General features: G+C 43.4%; 1 protein-coding gene across 11 annotated transcripts in view; it reads left to right on the top strand.

Annotated features, from left to right (window-relative positions):
- The window catches only part of EYA4 (EYA transcriptional coactivator and phosphatase 4), a 390423-nt gene that overhangs the window by 76955 nt on the left and 291969 nt on the right, over positions 1 to 21499 (top strand). Inside the window, exon 3 of one of the 11 annotated variants that reach the window (XM_040429161.1) lies at positions 9135 to 9178. The exons of the other annotated variants lie outside the window; for them this stretch is intronic. Within the exon in view, the coding sequence (XP_040285095.1) occupies positions 9161 to 9178 (18 nt within the window). The 5' untranslated portion in view covers positions 9135 to 9160. The remainder of the gene's footprint in view (positions 1 to 9134; positions 9179 to 21499) is intronic. 11 annotated transcript variants of the gene reach the window in all.

Genomic DNA, 21499 nt, shown 5'->3' on the forward strand with positions numbered 1-21499 from the left:
CGGGCAAGGAGCATGGAGTCCCCCGGACATGTAAGAAGAACTGCTTTTGGGAAGTGGGAACAACTTACAATAAAAAAATAAAAAAATGAATATTCGAATTAACGAATATATAGCACTATATTGAAAATATTTGCGAATTAGCGAAGTGACAATATTCAAAATTTGCTATTCGAATATTCGCGTTCAACACTATTAATGTTGCAGCTAGACTTAATTGCGGAGTCAAAGTGGGCCATTCCTATAGTATTGATACCCAAGACGGACGGGACGTTGCGGTTTTGCAATGACTTTTGAAAACTTTACAAGTTTTCCAAATTCGATGCATATCCCATGCTCCAGATGGATGAGCTTATCGAGAAGTTAGGACAAGCCCAGTATTTATCTGTTTTGGACCTCACAAAAGGGTACTGGCAGATTCCCTTAACGGAGGCTGCCAAAGAGAAAACTGCCTTCATCACGCCTGAGGGGCTGTATCAATATAAGGTCTTACCCTTTGGTCTGCATGGCACCCCTGCCAATTTTCAGTGACTAATGGACATTGTGCTTCGTCCACATCGTCGGTACGCTTCGGCTTACCTGGACGATATTGTCATCCACAGTACCGACTGGGAAAGTCACCTACCCAAAGTGCAGGCTGTGGTGGACTCCCTTTGGAAAGCTGGCCTAACCGCTAACCCAAAAAAATGCGCAATAGGGTTAGAAGAGACTAAGTACCTGGGGTATGTCATTGGGCGCGGAGTCATCAAACCCCAAGTGAACAAAATAGAGGCGATACAGAATTGGCCCTGACCTGTCACCACTAGGCAAATAAAGTCATTCCTGGTAATGGTGGGCTATTACATGAGGTTTGTTCCCCACTTTGCTACTCTAGCCGCGCCCTTAACAGGACTGTTGAAGGGACAAAAGTCAATGATGGTTTGCTGAGATGATCGGGCGGAAGAGGCTTCCTCCGCTTTGAAGTCGGCTCTGTGCGGGTCCCCGATTTTGGTGACGCCTGACTTCAAAAGGGAGTTTATAGTACAGACCGATGCCTCCGAAGTAGGCCTCGGTGCTGTACTGTCTCAGGAAGATAACGGGGAGGAGCATCCCATTGTCTTCCTCAGCCGTAAGTTCACCCCAGCCAAGACCCGGTATAGTACAGTGGAGAGAGAGTGCCTGGCTATCAAGTGGGCACTAGAATCTCTCCGCTATTATTTATTGGGGAGAAAATTCCACCTGGTAAATGACCACTCCCCTCTCAAGTGAATGAGCCAGGCCAAAGACAGAAATGCCCGGGTCACCTGATGGTTTCTCTCCTTACAAAACTTTACGTTTTTGGTGGAACACAGGACAGGCAGGTTACAGGGAAACGCGGATGCCCTGTCCCGGGTACACTGTCTGGTGTGTGTTCACCCCCTCAGGGTTGAACAAAGGGGGATTTTTTGACACAGTGAGAGGTTTTGTCTGGGAAAACAGGTATTTTTCTCCCAGCATGTGCTGCTGGGCTGATTTACAGCCAGGTGAGTTCAAATACCAGACCGGATTTTAAGTGCCGGTCCGGGTTTTGGCAGCACCTGGATGTCCTTAAATAGGCAGCTGGGCTCAGAAGTGATGTCTCTGTGTTGGGGTCTGGGAGCCTTGTGTCTGTATGAAGGCTTGCTACCTGTTTGGCATGAAAACAGGTTGGTGCTTCTATGGTCAAGGACTCTTTGAGGCAGAATTGCCGCATGGAATAAAACACTGTTTGATCCAAAGAACTTGTTGTTGCCTCTATACTGCGTCCGCTAATCCTGTCTACCAGAGCGAAACCCCACAGATATATGAGTTTCACATTTTGAATTTAATAACTAAAATAAATTAGCTTTTTGATGATATTCAAATTTATTAAGATGCACCTGTATCCCCTTTTAAGTAATGTAAATTATTATGCTTTTGTAGGGAAGAATAGTAATTTTTTATTCACCCAAGGTCAAACAGCTGGGTGAATAAAAAACAACTATTTTGCACTGGAGTGCTGCCTTCTTCGTAGTTTTTATGGACTGATGAGAGTTTGGACCTGATCTCCCTGAAGATGTGCACCTGAAGTTTTTCACTTTCTATTCACAATGCTGCATCAGTTGTCTTTCCTCTGGATTAAAATAGGAATATCAATTAGCATATTGCAGCTTTAATAGTTACATCTAAAATAATTTAATCACTTATATGCAGATATAGCGAATGTTAAATTGACATTTGACACCATACATACCATTCTTTTAAATGGTGTATAACACATTAAATGTCAATATTACATTTGCTACAATCATACACTATAGTTATAAGTCCATAAATGTAAACCAGCTTACCTTACAATCCACAGCCTTGTGCATGGAACGAGCCAAGCCGATCGCTCTTTTAGAATATAAGAAGAAAAGATGGTTCCATCACTCAGTTGCTTTTATTTATTTCTTGTAGCAAGTAACTCACATGGACACAAACCTTCACTCCACCATGGTTGACGCCTTTCGAACACAGGTGTGTTCTTAGTCGTAACCTGCGTGTGTTCTTAGTCGTTACGACTAAGAACACACCTGTGTTCGAAACGCGTCAACCATGCTGGGGTGAAGGTTTGTGTCCATGTGAGTTACATGATACAAAAAAGAAATAAAGGCAACTGAGTTATTACAAGTTCTGGAACCATCTTTTCTTCTTATACTATAGTTATAAGTTTTTTGTTTTTAAGTTTTTTGTTTGTTTTTTAGATTTGGTTATATGGAAAATGGTCCAAACTATTTTTATGAGATTTTTACACCAGATCTACAAATATCAGGACTTTCTTTACCTTGAAAATCAGTTTGAGGTTCTAAAACTAATCTCAAATATAACATTTGCCCTCTGTACAATGATTCTTTATAAAAATCACCATTAAACTCAGACGTCATGCACACAATTTGCTTCATACAGTCAAAATATTACAGGCTACGGACTTTACTAGCATACAAACCAAGCAAATGCTACAGAGATCAGGGGGCCCCAAGCTGATGACTTACACTGACTGACACTTCTAGTTCTATAGAGGTCACTTGTCAATAGTCATCCCATTATCATCACAAGCAGGATTACATTGTAAGATAACACCTTTATGATAAAGCTGAATACAGAAAATACAAGATCATTTGCCCCCTTCCCAGCACAATAACTTCTTCACAGATCACAAAGCATGTTTCTCTCACTGAAGTTAGCAAGTCATCTCCAGACCCCAGTTGTCCTTTGTCCATGTAGCAGCTGTAAGGGTATGGCAACATGGCTTAAATTTCATGAGGATTTTGAAGTGTATTGTCCACATTGCCATTCATACTGCCACAGATGCACTCCGCTTGGATTTGAAATCCATGTCAATATGGGACATATCCCTTTTTGATATAGAATCCATGTAAATTGTAGGTGGAGTCACAACCATTTAGCTGCATGCTAATCGCAATGTGTGAAAAACCACATACAATACTTTAAAGGGGTTCTGCATTTTGTTTAAACTGATGATCTATCCTCTGGATAGATCATCAGCATCTGAACGGCAGGGGTCCGACACCCCGGACCCCGACGATCAGCTGTTTGAGAAGGCAGCAGCGCTCCAGGAGCGCCACTGCTTTCTCAAACAGATGATCAGCGGGGGTCCGGGGTGTCGGACCCCTGACGATCAGATGCTGATGATCTATCCAGAGGATAGATCATCAGTTTAAACAAACTGCAGAACCCCTTTAAGAAACTTCAGGCCACATGACAAACTCAGCTTTTCTGCATTGTAATATTGCTGCCATTGACAATACATAGTTTTTTTTACATGTATGTACAATGCTATAAAATGCTTAGCAAAAAATGCCTTTTTATATTAGTCATGGAAATCGCCTTCTACCCCCAAATAGTTTTTCTACACTCTTGTAAATAGAGTACTTATTCATGTGCATGAGTTAAAGGGGTACTCCTGGCTTTTAATAATGATGACCTATCCTCAGGGTCCGACACCCCTGCCTTTCAGGTGTATGAAGGGAAGGCATGCACAGTGAGTGCGACTTCCTTTTATACAACTGATCAGTGGGGGTGCTGGATATCGGACCCCCGCCAATCTGATATTGATGACCTATCCTGGGGATAGGTCATCAATATAAAAATCCCGGAGAACCCCTATAAGAGGTTTATTTCACTAGAATACTATGTCAAATATGAAAATATCTAAGCCAGAGAAGTGAAATCTGAAAAAGATCTGAAAAAATTGGTCTGACACATTTAGGAAAACGTGCAGTCAAATATGCACTTTTGACCTCTCCTAATGCTTTCTCTTCGCAGATTTAGATGTTTTTTTTGCCAAGTATTTTAATAGTCAATTTGAATGCTCTATTTCCTCTATAACGCAGTCAAACCATTTGCCTTAAAATAGTAGTTTATGCAGGAAATTTAATTTGGATTTTGCAAGAAAATCAGTAGGTTTGTTATAATGAACCATATGAGGATTAGAAAATGTTTCTATGTAATATAGAGTATGGTATTTTTGAATCTTGTTGTTTTCTAACAATTAATGGTAAGATATTGATTAGTTAATATTAACATGTCTGTCATTTTATATCCTCCTTTTTACATTTACACAAACTCTTTGTTAGAACAGTTTTTGTGCATGAGACCTTTGTTTCTGCAGCGAGATTGCAGTTTTGTTTAACTTGCCTCCAGCATCTGCAAACTAGTGGTTGCTGAATGCAGGCTTAGCAGTTTGGGGAGGGAGCTATATGCTGTGTCCACCATCAATAGGAATGTCACTTGCGGTTTTCCAAGGCTTAGATATTGATGGCCTATTCTCAGGATTGATGGGGGTCCAATACCCAGGATGAAGTCTTGCTCTCCACACAGCTTATAGTTTCCGGCTCAGACAGCTGATGACCAGTGGGGGTGCCTGGTATCAGACCCCCACCAATTTACATCACTTACAGATGTAGAAACATTCATCCCCACATTATACCACCCTGGTAACAAATATAGGCTTGTTTTTCTAGGAGTTGTCAAGTAACTACACTAAGTGCCTTTATAGTACCCTTGGATATTACCAAGGAGGCCAGTGGTTGAAATATCTTAAAGGGGATATCCTATGAATAATGTAAAAATGAGAATCATAGATCATCTAGTACATAACAACTTTTTTCAAGAAAGCCCTGTACCTAACATGGATCCAGAGATCTCCCCATTCAATGCTACAATTGTTCTGCTAGATTTATTTCAAGCTGTCAGTGTAATAAACTTACCTGTCCAGGCTCCTGTGGCGCGATCCTCAGCCTTGGCACGGCTGCATCAGGAGAGACAGGTTGCTGAGCAATGCCCTCTGGTGATGTGACCGTATCCTTAGTAACCGCATACAATGCTCTTTCACCTTCCAGCGGGTGTGCGCTGGGGGAGATTAGCAGTGGGCTGATTAGCTCAGCTGCTCTATTACTGTGTACTAATATTTCTGACTAATGGAGCGCCGATCTAGCAGGTTCCGATCCAGGGACTCGGTCCTCTATTTAAATCCCTTCCTGGGCATACACAAGTGCCAGTGATAGTCTTTGTTGCCTCTAGCAGGTTCCCTTGTTCCTGTATTGCTATTTGTGCCCAATGTTCCTGACCCTGGCTTGCCTTCTGACCACTTTTTTTGGTACTGCGTTGCCCATCTGGTTCTCACCCATTTCATATGACTCTGCTTTTGTGTTGTCTGTATTTAGTCTTGTTCGTCCTGCATCTATACTAGTGTAGGGACTGTTGTCCAGTTGCGGTTCTGCCATTCAGGGCGTTAGGTAAAATGGGCTGGGTTCTAATTTAAGGATTCACTGTCCTCGTCTGTCCCTATCTACAGCCATTACAGTCAACTCAGGGGATGTGTGATTTCTGCAGCAGCTTGTTGCAATTGGATGAAACTGAGCAAGTGCTTCCATCTCAGTGAGCAGGACACTGAGCAGGGGGTGCCATACAGATAGATACTGATTTATTCAATGAAATCTATGATAAGTTTTCAATTACATGCAATTACAAAAGAATTTAGATACAGGTGCTGGTTTAAAAACTGTAGAATATTTCTTTGTGAGACAGCCTCTTTAATCTTACATCTCTTCCACCCTGGGCAGAGGTTATGTGGAACATGACTACTTATATCTGCCAACGTGAGCTCTGTGCGCACTGCACAGGAATAACGGCTGTTTGGTGTTAAACATAAAAAAAAGTTATAACATGAAATAGAGGGCACACTGGGCAATTACAGTGTGCAGGTAAAAAGCACAAGATGTCTTCTATGTAATACCTACATTTTTAGATTTGACTGGATTTTTTCCCTTTAACTAGTTTTGTGCATCTTAAAAGATATCTGTGCAAAGAAGCTTTTCAGAATTACTGTCAGGCTAATGTAAAAAGAATTACATGATATCAAGAGAATACCTTTCGCAGAAATGGAGCTAATTTGGGGCAAGAAAGATTTAGAAAACCAATCTTCTGATGAATACAGAGGATGCTGAAGTCTTTATTAGGAGATATTAGCCAAATGGGACCATAAGAAGAGCAGACCTGTCCCTTACTATACTGCCCTTACACAATGCAACAATGTATGATGACAGAGCTGCTTGAAGTAAAAAAGAGGAACATTTTTGACTGGGCTTATTCAATTTCATATATTATTCAAATAGCCAGTGCTCTGTATTCGTTGCCTTTTCTAACTTATGGTTTTGTTTGGTCATGTCCCAGATGGCTGAAATCAGGAAGCAGAATAGACTTTATCATTTAAGCTGGTCGTTGACTGTACATATAATAGATTCTTGGCTAATAATTTCTTTTTTTCCCCAATTTTGACATTTGAAAAGATAAGGTAGAAAAGAATCTATACAACACCTTTGACATTGGTTTTTTTCTGAGTTAAAATTCAACTCCTTTGATTCTTATTCACTCCATGGGGGACATTGAGGGTCAAGCAAGATGCAGATCCCATTATTGGGGTTCACTGACAATATTTATGGCCAGCTTTAGTTGTTGAACGGAAGGTGGCCAGATGTAACCACAGTAATCTGAATAGTTTGTTAATATCATGTAGTGGCCAGGGTCATCACTGTGCTACATTCCAGATCTGATCGTCTGAAATAAAAGCAGGTTGGCATTTGTCACAGATACTTTTTGCCATGAGGAAGTGCCAGTGTCAACACTATAAATTCTTAGTGCACTTACTTGTATGAATTTTCCCTCCATTCCAGTTGTACAATATTTGCTTTACTACAAAGTGCTTCACCAAGGTGCTAAACTGAAATTTCTATAATCTACCTGGATTATTTTATTATATGTGCCTGGTGTATTTGTGTTTTTTTTTGTGTTGTTAAAGGGGTTGTCCGGGTTCAGAGCTGAACCCGGACATCCCTCCATTTCACCCCGGCAGCCCCCCTGACATGAGCATCGGAGCAGTTCATGCTCCAATGCTCTCCTTTGCCCTGCGCTAAATTGCACAGGGCAAAGGCATTTTTAGGAGTTACGGTGATGTACCGGGGCTCTCCATGGGGCTGACAGGAACCCCGGTGACATCACCGGCACTGATGGGCGGAATTTAGCTCTGCCCTAGCCAGTAAAACGGCTAGGGCAGAGCTAAAGCCTACCTCTCAGAGCCGGTGAAGTCACCGAACACACTGCCGGGAGGAAGTTACCGCCCGGCAGTGTGTTATTGAAAACAAAAAAGCCCGTGCCCTGCGCGATTTAGCGCAGGGCACGGGAGCGCATCGGAGCATGAGATGCTCTGATGCTAGCCTCAGGGGGGCTGTCTGGGTGAAAAAAGGGCATGTCCGGGTTCAGCTCTGAACCCGGACAACCCCTTTAACCAGGCTAGGTCATAGTGTCATGGAAAAGCAAAGTATATAAGAAATGTGTCTCTTTAGTGAGCAGTGCCATTGACCTCAACCACTTTACATTTGGAGTTAAAGGCTATATGAGCACCTTTGGGGACAATATTTACATTATTACTGCATTCTACTTATTTAAGGCTAGAAATAATTTTTTCAATTGGTCTTTATTAAAAATGTCAACAGTTATTCCTCTATAGCTTTCATTTTCACTGCATCTGCCGACTCTTGCTTCACCTTCTAAGTTTATCCATCAGAGAGCTGCTCCGATTGCTGTATCCACAGCTCATAAAAACTCATTTAGGGCTCATGCACACAACCATACTGGCTCATTGCCCGTGCTGTGGACTGCAAATAGCGGTCCACAATGCACGGGCATGGGCCATGTGTACTCTGTATTACGGTGCGGACGCATTGACTTGAATGGGTCCACCATCCGTAAGATACAGCGAAAGATAGAACATGTTCCATCTTTTGTGGTGGAGAGGCACAGACCCGAATGCTTTGCAGTGCTTCCTTGGGCTTCCGATCTATGCCTTCGCTCCGCAAAAGATAGGTGAAATCTAATCTTTGGCCATATCTTGCAGATCATGGACCCAATTCAAATCAACGTTTCCACATCCGCAGCCCGTGTATTGTGGACCCGCTGTTTGTGGGCCACAATACGGGCAACATGACCATACAGTCGTGTGCATGTGCCCTAAAGCTCCTTTGTTAACAGTCTGATAAGAATTTAGCTTAAATAAGTGTTTGCAAGCTGCTATGAATAGAAGATAAAGGTCTACAGACTGAGCTGCTCTCTGAAGGATTCACTAAGAAGGAAAAGCAACAGTCTGCAGATGCAATGAAACTAAAAGCTGTAAAGGAAATATTGTAGAAAATGTTTAATACAAACAATGTGAAAAATATATTTTTAGCCCTAAATAAGTAAGATGCAATAATAAAAAAAAATCCCCTACTGCCTTTAAATGTACTTGTCTAATCCTAATGAAATGCAATGGGTTATTTTTATAAAACCCAGTGCTAGATATGGATGTAAAGCATTTATTGTATGACTGCGTATCCATCACCATACATTATCCTGGACTATAAGCTGCTGTAATAGAATGTGAGTTTAAGGTTCATGACTTATTCAATGTAAAGGCTCTTCTTTAGAACTCTGCATCCTGTCATGTTGTGGTGCTGGGAATTGTTAAGTTCAGTGATGATTCAAACTTCTCATTGTTTCACCTCGACATCTGATAGCCCATGTTTTAGTCTTAGTGGTAATTGTGGTCCATGTCTTTTCAGGTGAAATAGGATATACATTTCTGACTATGTACAACACCCACAAGGTAACTGTCAAAGTGCAGGTGTCATTGTCTGGTGGTGAGTGGACATCCAAGAAATATTGTACTTTACCTGGCAACTATTTCATTAATTCCATTTTCTTTCTCTTTGATGCCATCTGCTATAGTAGAACACACATCTATCATGAAATGTTACATTTCCATAATTTTCTTTTTTCATTTTTTCATTTTCTTAAAAAAATATACATTCATCAAACACTTGGACGTTGAATATAACAGTTGTAAAGCATATTATATATTACAGCTACTGTATTGTGTAACTAATACATACTTTCTAAGTGAAATCTTTATATATCTTTTTCTTGATTGATCTAATAGATTTGAATCAAAGTCTTAGACTAGAATCAATCCATCCAAATATTTGTGGTCTAGAGCATAGGCAATGACACGTAACCATTCAGTTATTTAAAGGAAATGTGTCATCAAAATGCTAATGTCTGTAAAGCGCTGTGGAATATAGCATCGCTATATAAGTGCATAAAGTAAAAAAAATACATCAGAAAACTACCTATTGTTTAAATCACGTTTTTATGTTTAAAATTTGTAAAAAAAAATGTTGGTGATGTTATTTCTAATTTTCCATGTCATTAGCTATATTTAAACAATATCCATAAAACTCTGCAGTTTTCACACAGGCCACTAAGCCCAATAATCATCTTATCTATTCTTTCTTAGTGCAATGACTTCTGCACAGGTCACAGATCATGTCTAGAAAATTCTCCCATAGATGTCAATGAGTTCCCCTCCTGACCATTGTGTCTATGGACCGACCATGTGGCTGCCGTAAAGCAATTTTGTTAATGCTTTCTAAATGTTGGCTCAGGCAAGATGTCTGCCCCCATAATCATGTTTAGGAAAAACAATAACAAAAATCTGCAATCACATTTTGGTGACACATTTCCTTTAAACCACTGTTAAATTATTTTTCCACCAAAAGACAAGTCATAAATGTTTGATTGCTGGGAGCCCCAATGCTTGGACCCCTACTGATCACTAGTGTTGGGGTCCCCAGTCCATATTCCTCCTCACTGCATGACAGCGGTGAAGAGAAGTTTCAATGGAATGGTGGGTGAATGGAAAATGGGAATAACGGAAAAGTTAAATATTGAAAAATTCTATATTATATTGATTCTCCAACATACAAGTTACTCTAATTTGCCACATATCTCAGACATGTAGTTCGGCTCTACAATTTCTTTTTGTAAATAATGTTTGGCACATTATTAATAGCTGCAACAGTGCCCAATGTAATTGTAAGCCAGATACTGGCACAGCAAAAGCGGAAGGGTAAACATACAGTACCCACTCTAATGGCTGCAAAAATGTGTGTTTCCTTTTCAAATCTAATATCCAAGATGTAAGGATGAAAACATTCCAGAACATTAAATATAATATTGTAGTGAATAAGTCTATATTCTTGTCACACCGTGGAGGACAGATTCAGGAAAGCAAAAACTCTCATCTATGCTTATTCAAAAATGTCTGCTCCTACATGTCACCAGGTTCTTCCACTCTGCTGAACCTACTTGTTTCAAATTCCCTTCACTATGCTCTGATTCCATTTAGTAGTACTAGTACAGCTTCCAATTTAAAGTGGTAATCCAGTTTCTATATATTTTTATTTTTTTCTTCATAGCACATCTTTCTTTATCAGTGTGGTTGACCCCTATTTGAACAGAATAAATGTATAGCCCATGGACTTGCCAGTCCTGGGTAAGGCATCCATGGACTAACTGAATAGGACTAAACATGGTGCCAGTCATTTGACCTCTGACATTCAGTAAGCAAGTGGTGTACATGACATACATGTGCTGGGTGAGAACAGATAACACATCAGAAATTATGAAATAAGAATAATGGTAGAATAATGATTATTATTGTGGTTCTGACAATGCCTGTCTCAAGGTGATTTATAAAATTGCTGCTTTTCTCTAGATGATGTCAAGTTAAAGGGGTTGGCCACTTTCCGGTTGCTGCTGCCCAATATGTATGTGAGATGACTATATGGCACCTACTAATATAGCCGTTGTTGAAATTCTGCACAATCTTCTATATTTTAGAAGGTATACTCCCTTGTTTACAAAGCCTTTTGTGCTGTCTACATAGAGTTCCTGTCCATAAAATGGCCGCTAATGGAGGGTCATGTGACCAGGCAAATCACCTCCATGTGATGTCTCCTCAAGTCAAACACACTGCGCCTACTCTAAACTCCCTACAGAACAAGTAGAAATTGCAGATGCAGTGTATTTTAATGAAGGATGCATCACATGGACGTGATTTGTCTGTGCAAATGACCCTCCATCAGCGACCATCTTATGAACAGTACCTTTGTGTGGACAGCACAAAAGGCTTTGTAAACAAAGGAATATGCCTTCTGAAATATAGAAAATGGTGCCAAATTTTAAAGGCTATATCAATAAGTGCCATATAGTCATTTCACAAACACTTTGGTCAACAGTACCCAGAAAGTGGCCAACCCCTTTAATAAATTTGAATGTGAAGACTAATACAACACACAAAGAGGACACACAGGGAGAAGAACATTAGATCTGCTTCTACTGACACTGACAAACATGATGAGATGATGCTGGTGGTAATATTGTAAATACTGCATATGTTCTGCTGCTCAATAAACTAATATTCACCTACTATTGTTAGGTAACTGGACAGTTAACTGAATGCCAGGGTTCACATAACATGTGTGTGGGTTACATGACTGATGCCATGTTTAGTCCTATTCATTTAGCCTATGAATGCATTACAGAGGTCCAAGTGGACCATGGGCCATATCATTTTACTGTTCAGCAAGGGGTCAACTTCAAATGTTTTTTCAGAAGTAAAATAAAAAGCAAAAAAAAAAATCGGAATATCCCATTAAGCAGGTAGTTGGGTTCTATATAAATAAAAAGTGCAACATGAGTATATATTTAACCTTTTACATCCATTTAAATAATGCCTAATTTTCTTTCTCCTAAAAAGGGGACTGACTGGATTTTTTTATGTAGATTCTAATGCCAACCGGTGGTAACTACAGTAGTTCTAGGCTAGGTACTGTTGCCCCAATGGTCGGCTCTTCTTGGAAGGAAAGGTGTAGGAAGTCCCGCATATGGTGTCTGTTAAAATTAATTGAAGACAATGTATTACATGGTTGTGCCAAGTCCACCACAGTGGTAGCAACTCTATCTAGTGGCTCCTTACTCTGGCTAATATAGAAACATTTTAAACAGGGTCAACGTTCACTCAATACCTTCCATATTCCCCAGCAGGATATATAAACAATGGTTGTTCATTTCATGAGTTTTTGCAAAGATTCTGTATTTATTCCTATTATTGTTATTAACCTTATTGTTTGGTTGAGTATTTGTGAAAACTATACCCCTTTCTTTTGAGCTTTTATTATTTTATCTTTGCAATCCAGATCATATATTCTTTTTTAGTTTTGCATTGACATGGGCGAATGAGTTTTTTGTGCGAAGTTTTGTACCATTCTGGGGAATGCATACATTATCATATTTTTTTTATTAATGATATTATGAGGTACAAAAAAAAAGCCATTAACAATACAGTCCTGCTTATGATCTTAAAAGTGCACTAACATCTGCCTGTGGTGTACATTTTCCACATGGGTCATAGTAAGGTTAAGGAGGTTTCACGGTTTAGAGAATCAATTTCTAATACCTCAAAAGGAAAACTAAAGCCCTCATTTAGCAACCAGAGTGGAGAGCAACTGCAAAAAGTGTTTTTTTATCTGGAGGACCCAGCTTGAGTGTACATTACAAGGTTACTCCATTGTGCTCAGGGGGCACCATACAATCCTTTTATTTTCCAGTGGCAAGACTGCAAGAAAACGGAAAACTTGCTGGGCACCACCAGAGACAGCAGCAGTAGTCATCCACAAAAGTCTCAGCATTAGTAAACCCTATCACCTGCTTATCACTTGGGAGTGTTCCTAAAAGAAATGTGATTGTCCAAAGAGGGCAACCCTGTAAAATAGGGTGAACTATCAAATAATAAATGACAATGAAATTGTTTACATATACCAACTATTTTTCTAGTTTGTGTGACATTGTTCAATTATAACAACATGTACATGATGATCCTCTGACTTGTGTCTTCTGTATTAAAAAAAAAGTTCAACAGTTTTTCCTCTTCAGCTTTCACTTTCAGTGCACCTGCAGACTGTTGCTTCACCCTTTCTCTGAACTCCCAACAGACCATAAACACACTGTTAAGCTAAATTCATATCAAACTGATATGTGTTCTGCGGAGAAGTTAAAGTTTTTGTAAGGACAGGAACCACCTGGTTGAGGAAAAGGGGTTCAGCGGCACTCCTTGTTGAAGATTGGGAGGTGCTCAGTGGTAAGGGTACATTCAAATTTAATCAAAAGACCACGGCACTCTGTAATTATTTTAAGTTGCTTGTTTTATTTCATTTCATATCTTTTTTATATATATATTTTTTCTTTTGTATATCCATCCAAAAAATAGCCACTGGCCAACGTTTTGGTCTAGTCTTAGATCTTGTTCACGGCCTTAGTCTGTGTAGTAGGGAGAATGGTGGATGGAAGGAACCACCTGGTGACTCGGGGATTTCTCTCTTTGGCCTGCCTCATCCACTTGAGAGGGGAGTGGTCAGTCACCAGGCAGAATGTTCTCCCCAATAAATAATAGAGGAGAGACTTGAGTGCCCACTTAATAGTCAAGCACTCTCTCTCCACTATACTGTACCTGGTCTCGGCTGGGGTGAGCTTGCGGCTTAGAAAGACATCGGTATGCTCCTCCCCGTTGACTTCCTGAGACAGTACAGCACCAAGGCCTACTTCGGAGGTGTCTGTCTGCACTATGAATTCCCGCTTGAAGTCGGGCATCACCAAAACCGGGAACCCACACAGGGCCGACTTCAAAGTGGAGAAAGCCTCTTCCGCCCGTTTATTCCAGTGAACCATCACTGACTTGCATCCCTTTAATAACCCTGTCAATGGCGTGGCTACAGTAGAAAATTGGGGAATAAATCTCATGTAATAGCCTATCATACCCAGGAATGACTTCACTTGTTTAGTGGTGACAGGTCGGGGCCAATTTCTTATCGCCTCAAATTTGTTTACTTGTGGTTTGATCACTCTGCGCCCAATGACATTCCCCAGGTATTTAGTCTAACCCTATTGCACATTTTTTTGGGTTAGCGGTTAGTCACACCTTCCGAAGGGAGTCTACTACAGCCTGCACTTTGGGTAGGTGACTTTCCCAATCGGTACTGTAAATGACAATATCGTCCAGGTAAGCCGAAGCGTACCGATGATGTGGACGCAGCACAATGTCCATAAGCCGTTGAAAAGTGGCGGGGACACCATACAGACCAAAGGGTAGCACCTTATATTGATACAGCCCTTCAAGTGTGATTAAGGCAGTTTTCTCTTTGGCAGCCTCCGTTAAGGGCACCTGCCAGTACCCTTTCGTGAGGTCCAAAACAGAACAATGCCGGGCTTGTCATCCATCCGGGGCATGGGATACGCATCAAATTTGGAAATCTCGTTCAGTTTACGAAAATCGTTACAGAACCGGAGTGTCCCGTCCGACTTGGGTATTAGCACTAAAGGACTAGCCCACTCAATTTTAGACTCCTCAATGATGTCTAGCCTCAGCATCATCTGCCCTTCCTCTGAGATGGCTTGTCGCCGAGCCTTGGGTACCCAGTATGGTTTTAGCCAGACTTTCGCCTGAGGCTCAGTGACAATGTCATGCCGAATTGTCGAAGTGCATCCAGGGAGATCCTAAAACACATTCGTGTTCCGGCTAATAAACTTCCTGGCCTCCTGAGCCTGCTTAGAGGAGAGGCTGTCAGCAATTCTTACTGTGGAAGCCACTTCCCTTGCTTCAGACAGAGGGGCCGAAACCGCTTCTCCTAGAAAACCAGGCCGCGGGCTGTCTTCAGTACAGGTTTCCCTATCTTTCCACGGTTTGAGTAGATTCACATGGTACACCTGCTCTGGCTTTCGCCTCCCTGTCTGGTGTACCTTGTCATTTACCTCCTATTTTTTCAAATACCTCGTTGGGCTCCTGCCACCTGGCCAGGAACTTATGGTTCACGGTCGGCACCAGAACCAAAACCCGATCACCCAGGTTAAAGATCCGGACCCGAGCCTGCCGATTATAGATCCGACTCTGGGCTCACTGAGCGGTCTCTATCCGCCGTTGCATCTTGTTAACATACTCAAGGACACTTCTATACGGAGTGGCTTGCTGTTCCCACGCCTCTTTGGCTACATCCAACAAACCACGAGGATGTCTGCCATATAGCAATTTGAATGGCGAGAACCCAGTAGAGGCCTGGGGCACCTCTCGCACAGAGAACATGAGACAGGGTAGAAGAAGGTCCCAGTCCTTCCCATCTTAAGACACCACCCTTTTTAACATGGTTTTTAATGTTTTATTAAACCTTTCAACCAGACCGTCCGTTTGCAGATGGTAAACGGATGTTCGTAACTGTTTGATATGCAGCAACTTGCAGAGCTCCCTCATGACCTTAGACATAAAAGGGGTCCTCTGGTCAGTCAGAACCTCTTTAGGTAGCCCCACTCGGGAGAACATTTCCATTTGCTCCTTGGCTATCAGTTTAGCCGATGTATGTTGCAGTGGCACCGCCTCCGGGTACCGAGTGGTGTAATCTAGGACGACCAGGATGTGCTGGTATCCTCTAGCGGACTTCGGTACTGGACCTACGAGGTCCATCGCGATTCACTCAAACGGTACATCGATAATCGGGAGAGGTACCAAGGGACTGCGGAAAAGGTGCTGGGGGCTAGTTGCCTGACAGGTCGGGCAAGACTTTCAGAAGTCATCCACCTCTCTAAAGACACTGGGTCAGTAAAACCGTTGTAGTATCCAGTCCTGTGTCTTCTGCAGTCCCAGATGACCTCCCCAAAAGAAGTTGGTGGGCTAACTCTAACATGAGTTTGCTATAAGACAGGGGCACCACTAACTGTTCAATATGTTCACCCCGCAGTTGGTTTACTTGATACAACATATCCTGATGAACCACAAAACGGGGAAACACCGACTCTGCCCCTAGTTGTTGTGGTTCACCATCTACTATTAATACATTTCCCCAAGCTCGGGATAGGGTTGGGTCTCGGTGTTATGCAGTAGCAAAATTATCCCCAGAAACATTAAGGTCGGCCAGCTGAAGCCCCGGCGGCAAGTCCTCTGCATCTCCCACCATTACATTCAGTGGGGTTGTCCCCCCCTCTTCCACCGAAATGGCGGTCACCCCTACCGCTGGCCCTTCGGCCTCGGGTTCCCAGGTTTCTGGCCTCCCCCTGGAGCCAGGCCACTCTGCTGGGGTTACCCCTGTCTCATAGGTATCAGTCACTCTCGTAGCAGGGCACAGTGCCGGGAAGCCTGGGAAGTCTCTCCCTATTACAGTGCTTCTCAATTATTTTCTGTCATGCCCCACCTAGGAAGAAGAAAACATTTTGGGCCCCCCGCGCGACTGTAAATAGTATCATTTGTTGGGGCCGGGGGCTCCCTCTCTCCAGCCGTAGAGTTGCTAGGCAACCGACGCCGCGTGGGACGCCGCTTGTGGATGACGGACACTTATGGGGGGATCTGTGAATGACGGACACTTATGGGGGGATCTGTGGATAACGGACACTTATGGGGGGGATCTGTGGATGACGGACACTTATGGGGGGATCTGTGGATGACGGACACTTATGGGGGGGATCTGTGGATGACGGACACTTATGGGGGGGATCTGTGGATGACGGACACACACTTATGGGGGGATCTGTGGATGACGGACACTTATGGGGGGATCTGTGGATGACGGACACTTATGGGGGGGATCTGTGGATGACGGACACTGTTATGGGGGGATCTGTGGATGACTGACACTTATGGGGGGATCTGTGGATGACGGACACTTATGGGGGGGATCTGTGGATGACGGACACTTATGGGGGGATCTGTGGATGACGGACACTTATGGGGGGATCTGTGGATAACAGACACTTATGGGGGGGATCTGTGGATGACGGACACTTATGGGGGGGATCTGTGGATGATGGACACTTATGGGGGGGGATCTGTGAATGACGGACACTTATGGGGGGGATCTGTGGATGACGGACACACACTTATGGGGGATCTGTGGATGACGGACACACACTTATAGGGGGATCTGTGGATGACGGACACTTATGGGGGGATCTGTGGATGACGGACACTTATGGGGGGGATCTGTGGCTGGCACTGTTACAGGGGGATCTGTGGCTGGCACTGTTATATATGTGCCATCCACAGACCCCCCCACCCCATAACAGTGCCATCCACAGTGCCCCCCCAGCCCATAACAGTGCCATCCACAGACCCCCCCCCCACCCCATAACAGTGCCATCCACAGACCCCCCCCCATTGCTGTTCCAGTACAGTTATAGAATGTGTAAAATTAATAATGATTCTATTCATTAGGCCCCCTCTGTAGTAGAACATTCAATATATCCATCCTACTCACAGGGCTGTTATCTTAATCCAGGCCGGCCGGGCAGATGAGCGGCAGCGTCACTGACTGACGTCACGTGCCTGCGCCGCCTGCTTCATTCATAAAGTAGGCCGGGCAGGCACGTGACGTCAGTCAGTGACGCTGCCGCTCGTCTGCCCGGCCGGCCTGGATTACGATAACAACCCTGTGAGTAGGATGGATATATTGAATGTTCTACTACAGAGGGGGCCTCATGAATAGAATCATTATTAATTTTACACATTCTATAACTGTACTGGAGCTGGGGGCCGGAGCACAGTGAACGCACCCTGGGGGGCGCGCCCCACTATTTGAGAAGCACTGCCCTATTTATAAGTTCATAGTGTCAATTTGTAGCAACTGCCACTTTGTGAGTCTACCTATCGGCCCCTGTCCTTAGAGACAACAGGGCGGTGGGATAGTCTTTTAAGTCTCCATGGATGCACATGACCCCGACTTTCCAGGCCAGTATACTCCGTGGACTGTACCAGGGGAGCCCTTAGTCGGGACACCAGACTCCCTGAGTCCAGCAGAGCCTCCGCTGGAGTGTCTCCCACTTCCACCTGGCACAAGTGGTTTAGAGTTTCTGGGGTACCTGCTGCACACAGCTTCCTGGCATATAACGACTGATGGTAGCCATAGTTAGTATCCATGGGTTCCACCTGATGTGGACAGTCAGCTCTTACAAACCGGATTCCAAAAAAGTTGGGACACTATACAAATCGTGAATAAAAACTGAATGCAATGATGTGGAGGTGCCAACTTCTAATATTTTATTCAAAATAGAACATAAATCACGGAACAAAAGTTTAAACTGAGAAAATGTACCATTTTAAGGGAAAAATATGTTGAATCAGAATTTCATGGTGTCAACAAATCCCCAAAAAGTTGGGACAAGGCCATTTTCACCACTGTGTGGCATCTCCCCTTCTTCTTACAACACTCAACAGACGTCTGGGGACCGAGGAGACCAGTTTCTCAAGTTTAGAAATAGGAATGCTCTCCCATTCTTGTCTAATACAGGCCTCTAACTGTTCAATCGTCATGGGCCTTCTTTGTTGCACCTTCCTCTTTATGATGCGCCAAATGTTCTCTATAGGTGAAAGATCTGGACTGCAGACTGGTCATTTCAGTACCCGGATCCTTCTCCTACGCAGCCATGATGTTGTGATTGATGCAGAATGTGGTCTGGCATTATCTTGTTGAAAAATGCAGGGTCTTCCCTGAAAGAGATGACGTCTGGATGGGAGCATATGTTGTTCTAGAACCTGAATATATTTTTCTGCATTGATGGTGCCTTTCCAGACATGCAAGCTGCCCATGCCACACGCACTCATGCAACCCCATACCATCAGAGATGCAGGCTTCTGAACTGAACGTTGATAACAACTTGGGTTGTCCTTGTCCTCTTTGGTCCGGATGACATGGCGTCCCAGATTTCCAAAAAGAACTTCGAATCGTGACTCGTCTGACCACAGAACAGTCTTCCATTTTGCCACACTCCATTTTAAATGATCCCTGGCCCAGTGAAAACGCCTGAATTTGTGGATCTTGCTTAGAAATGGCTTCTTCTTTGCACTGTAGAGTTTCAGCTGGCAACGGCGGATGGCGCGGTGGATTGTGTTCACTGACAATGGTTTCTGGAAGTATTCCTGAGCCCATTCTGTGATTTCCTTTACAGTAGCATTCCTGTTTGTGGTGCAGTGTCGTTTAAGGGCCCGGAGATCACGGGCATCCAGTATGGTTTTACGGCCTTGACCCTTACGCACAGAGATTGTTCCAGATTCTCAGAATCTTCGGATGATGTTATGCACAGTTGATGATGATAGATGCAAAGTCTTTGCAATTTTTCGCTGGGTAACACCTTTCTGATATTGCTCCACTATCTTTCTGAGCAACATTGTGGGAATTGGTGATCCTCTACCCATCTTGGCTTCTGAGAGACACTGCTACTCTGAGAAGCTCTTTTTATACCCAATCATGTTGCCAATTGACCTAATTAGTGTTAATTGGTCTTCCAGCTCTTCGTTATGCTCAAATTTACTTTTTCCAGCCTCTTATTGCTACTTGTCCCAACTTTTTTGGGATTTGTTGACACCGTGAAATTTTGAATCAACGGATTTTTCCTTTAAAATAATTCATTTACTCGGATTAAACGTTTGATCTGTCATCTACGTTCTATTACAAATAAAATATTGACATTTGCCATCTCCACATCATTGCATTCAGTTTTTATTTACAATTTGTTTAGTGTCCCAACTTTTTTGGAATCCGGTTTGTACATGGCCAGGTTCCTGACAACGCCAGCAGACTATAGGAGCCAGGTTCGTAGGGGGTACATCCCGGGTGGGTTTGGTTGGTACAAGTCGCCAGTTCTGGGATGGAGATTTACGGAGTTTGACTACCCCCCTCCCAAGATAACCCCCCTTAAGATTCTTAGTAGCCTCTTAGTGCTCCTCTATTTCCAGGGCATTGCCAGGAGATACGTAGCCAATCCAGGGCTGGAGAGGGGGAGGAAGAGCCCTCCAGAACATATCAGCCAATAGTCTATCCAGCATAGCCGTGGGACTCAGCACATCAGGCTGTAGCCACTTTTGCAAGAGGTGGAATAAGTCATAATACTGGACTCTCGCAGGCTCCGCCGGCTTAAACCCCCCACTGATGTACACGCTGGGCCTGAACAAACAGATTCACCCCCAGTCTTGCCAAAATCTCACCCTTTAATTTTTGGTAGTTGATCGTCCGTCAAGTTGAAATACACTCGCTGGGAATCGGATGCCAGGAACGGAGCGACAACCTCAGCCCACTGGTCTCGGGGTAGCTTCTCCCTGATGGCCACTTTCCCGTACTTCGCCAGGTAGGTTTCCATGTCGTCTGTGGGGGTCATCTTAGGAATCACGGCATGGACTGCTTTCCGGGCATTGTGGACGTTCGAGGTTGCTCCTGCTGTCTGTAAAGCTATCACATGATGTAGCAGCAACTGGTTGGTCTCCTGCTGCTGCTTATTAACCTCGCGTTGGTGCAGGATTGTTTCTCGCTGCTGCAGATTAGCCTCCATGAGGGCCTTCACAACCGCCTCCATTTTGTCGTGGGGCAGACATCCAACCGTGCTGTAGAAAGGCACAAGAAATCATCGTGGATGATAGGTACGTGTCACCGAGGTTCCTGGCCTCGGTGGAGTAAGAGCCGGTTTTTATGTGCCAGCAGCAGTTGCTGTTTGACACCTTAATAGTTAGTATGGTTGTATAGCTGATCTGGGACGGCTCTTACTGGGAGTAGTCAAAGTGCTGGGTGGGTGACTACTCCCCATGTTCCAGGCCGGATTTGGCCAGACCTACAAAACAGCCAGCACTGCCAGGTGAGGGGGATTACATTAGTATGACAGTGGAACTCAGGAGGTGTGTGTGCTGGGATCTGAGGCTTGTGCTATGCTGGAGGGCTGAGACCCGTCTGTAAGGGAAATGGGCACCCTAAAAGCCTGCTATGGACTGCTGGAGGCAGAACTTCCAACAAGAGGATTTTTTTCCTATGTGGACTTTCCATTGTGTGTGAACTAACAACAAGACTGCAAAGTGACATTTTGTTTTTGCTTTATGTGTGAATAAACACGGAAGTTTGATTTAAGAGCTGGTAATATGTCTCTGTGCTGCTTCCGCACACCCTGTCTACCAGAGCGAATCCCCACAGTGCCTGGAAAAATGCAGAACTCAAAAATATCGGCATTCACACCAGCCTCACTGCTCTTGCCCTCATCCTCCACCAATTGTGGGAATTCACTCTGGTAGACA

The sequence above is a fragment of the Bufo bufo genome, chromosome 4 (assembly GCF_905171765.1).
Source record: "Bufo bufo chromosome 4, aBufBuf1.1, whole genome shotgun sequence".
In the NCBI taxonomy this organism is placed as follows: domain Eukaryota; kingdom Metazoa; phylum Chordata; class Amphibia; order Anura; family Bufonidae; genus Bufo; species Bufo bufo.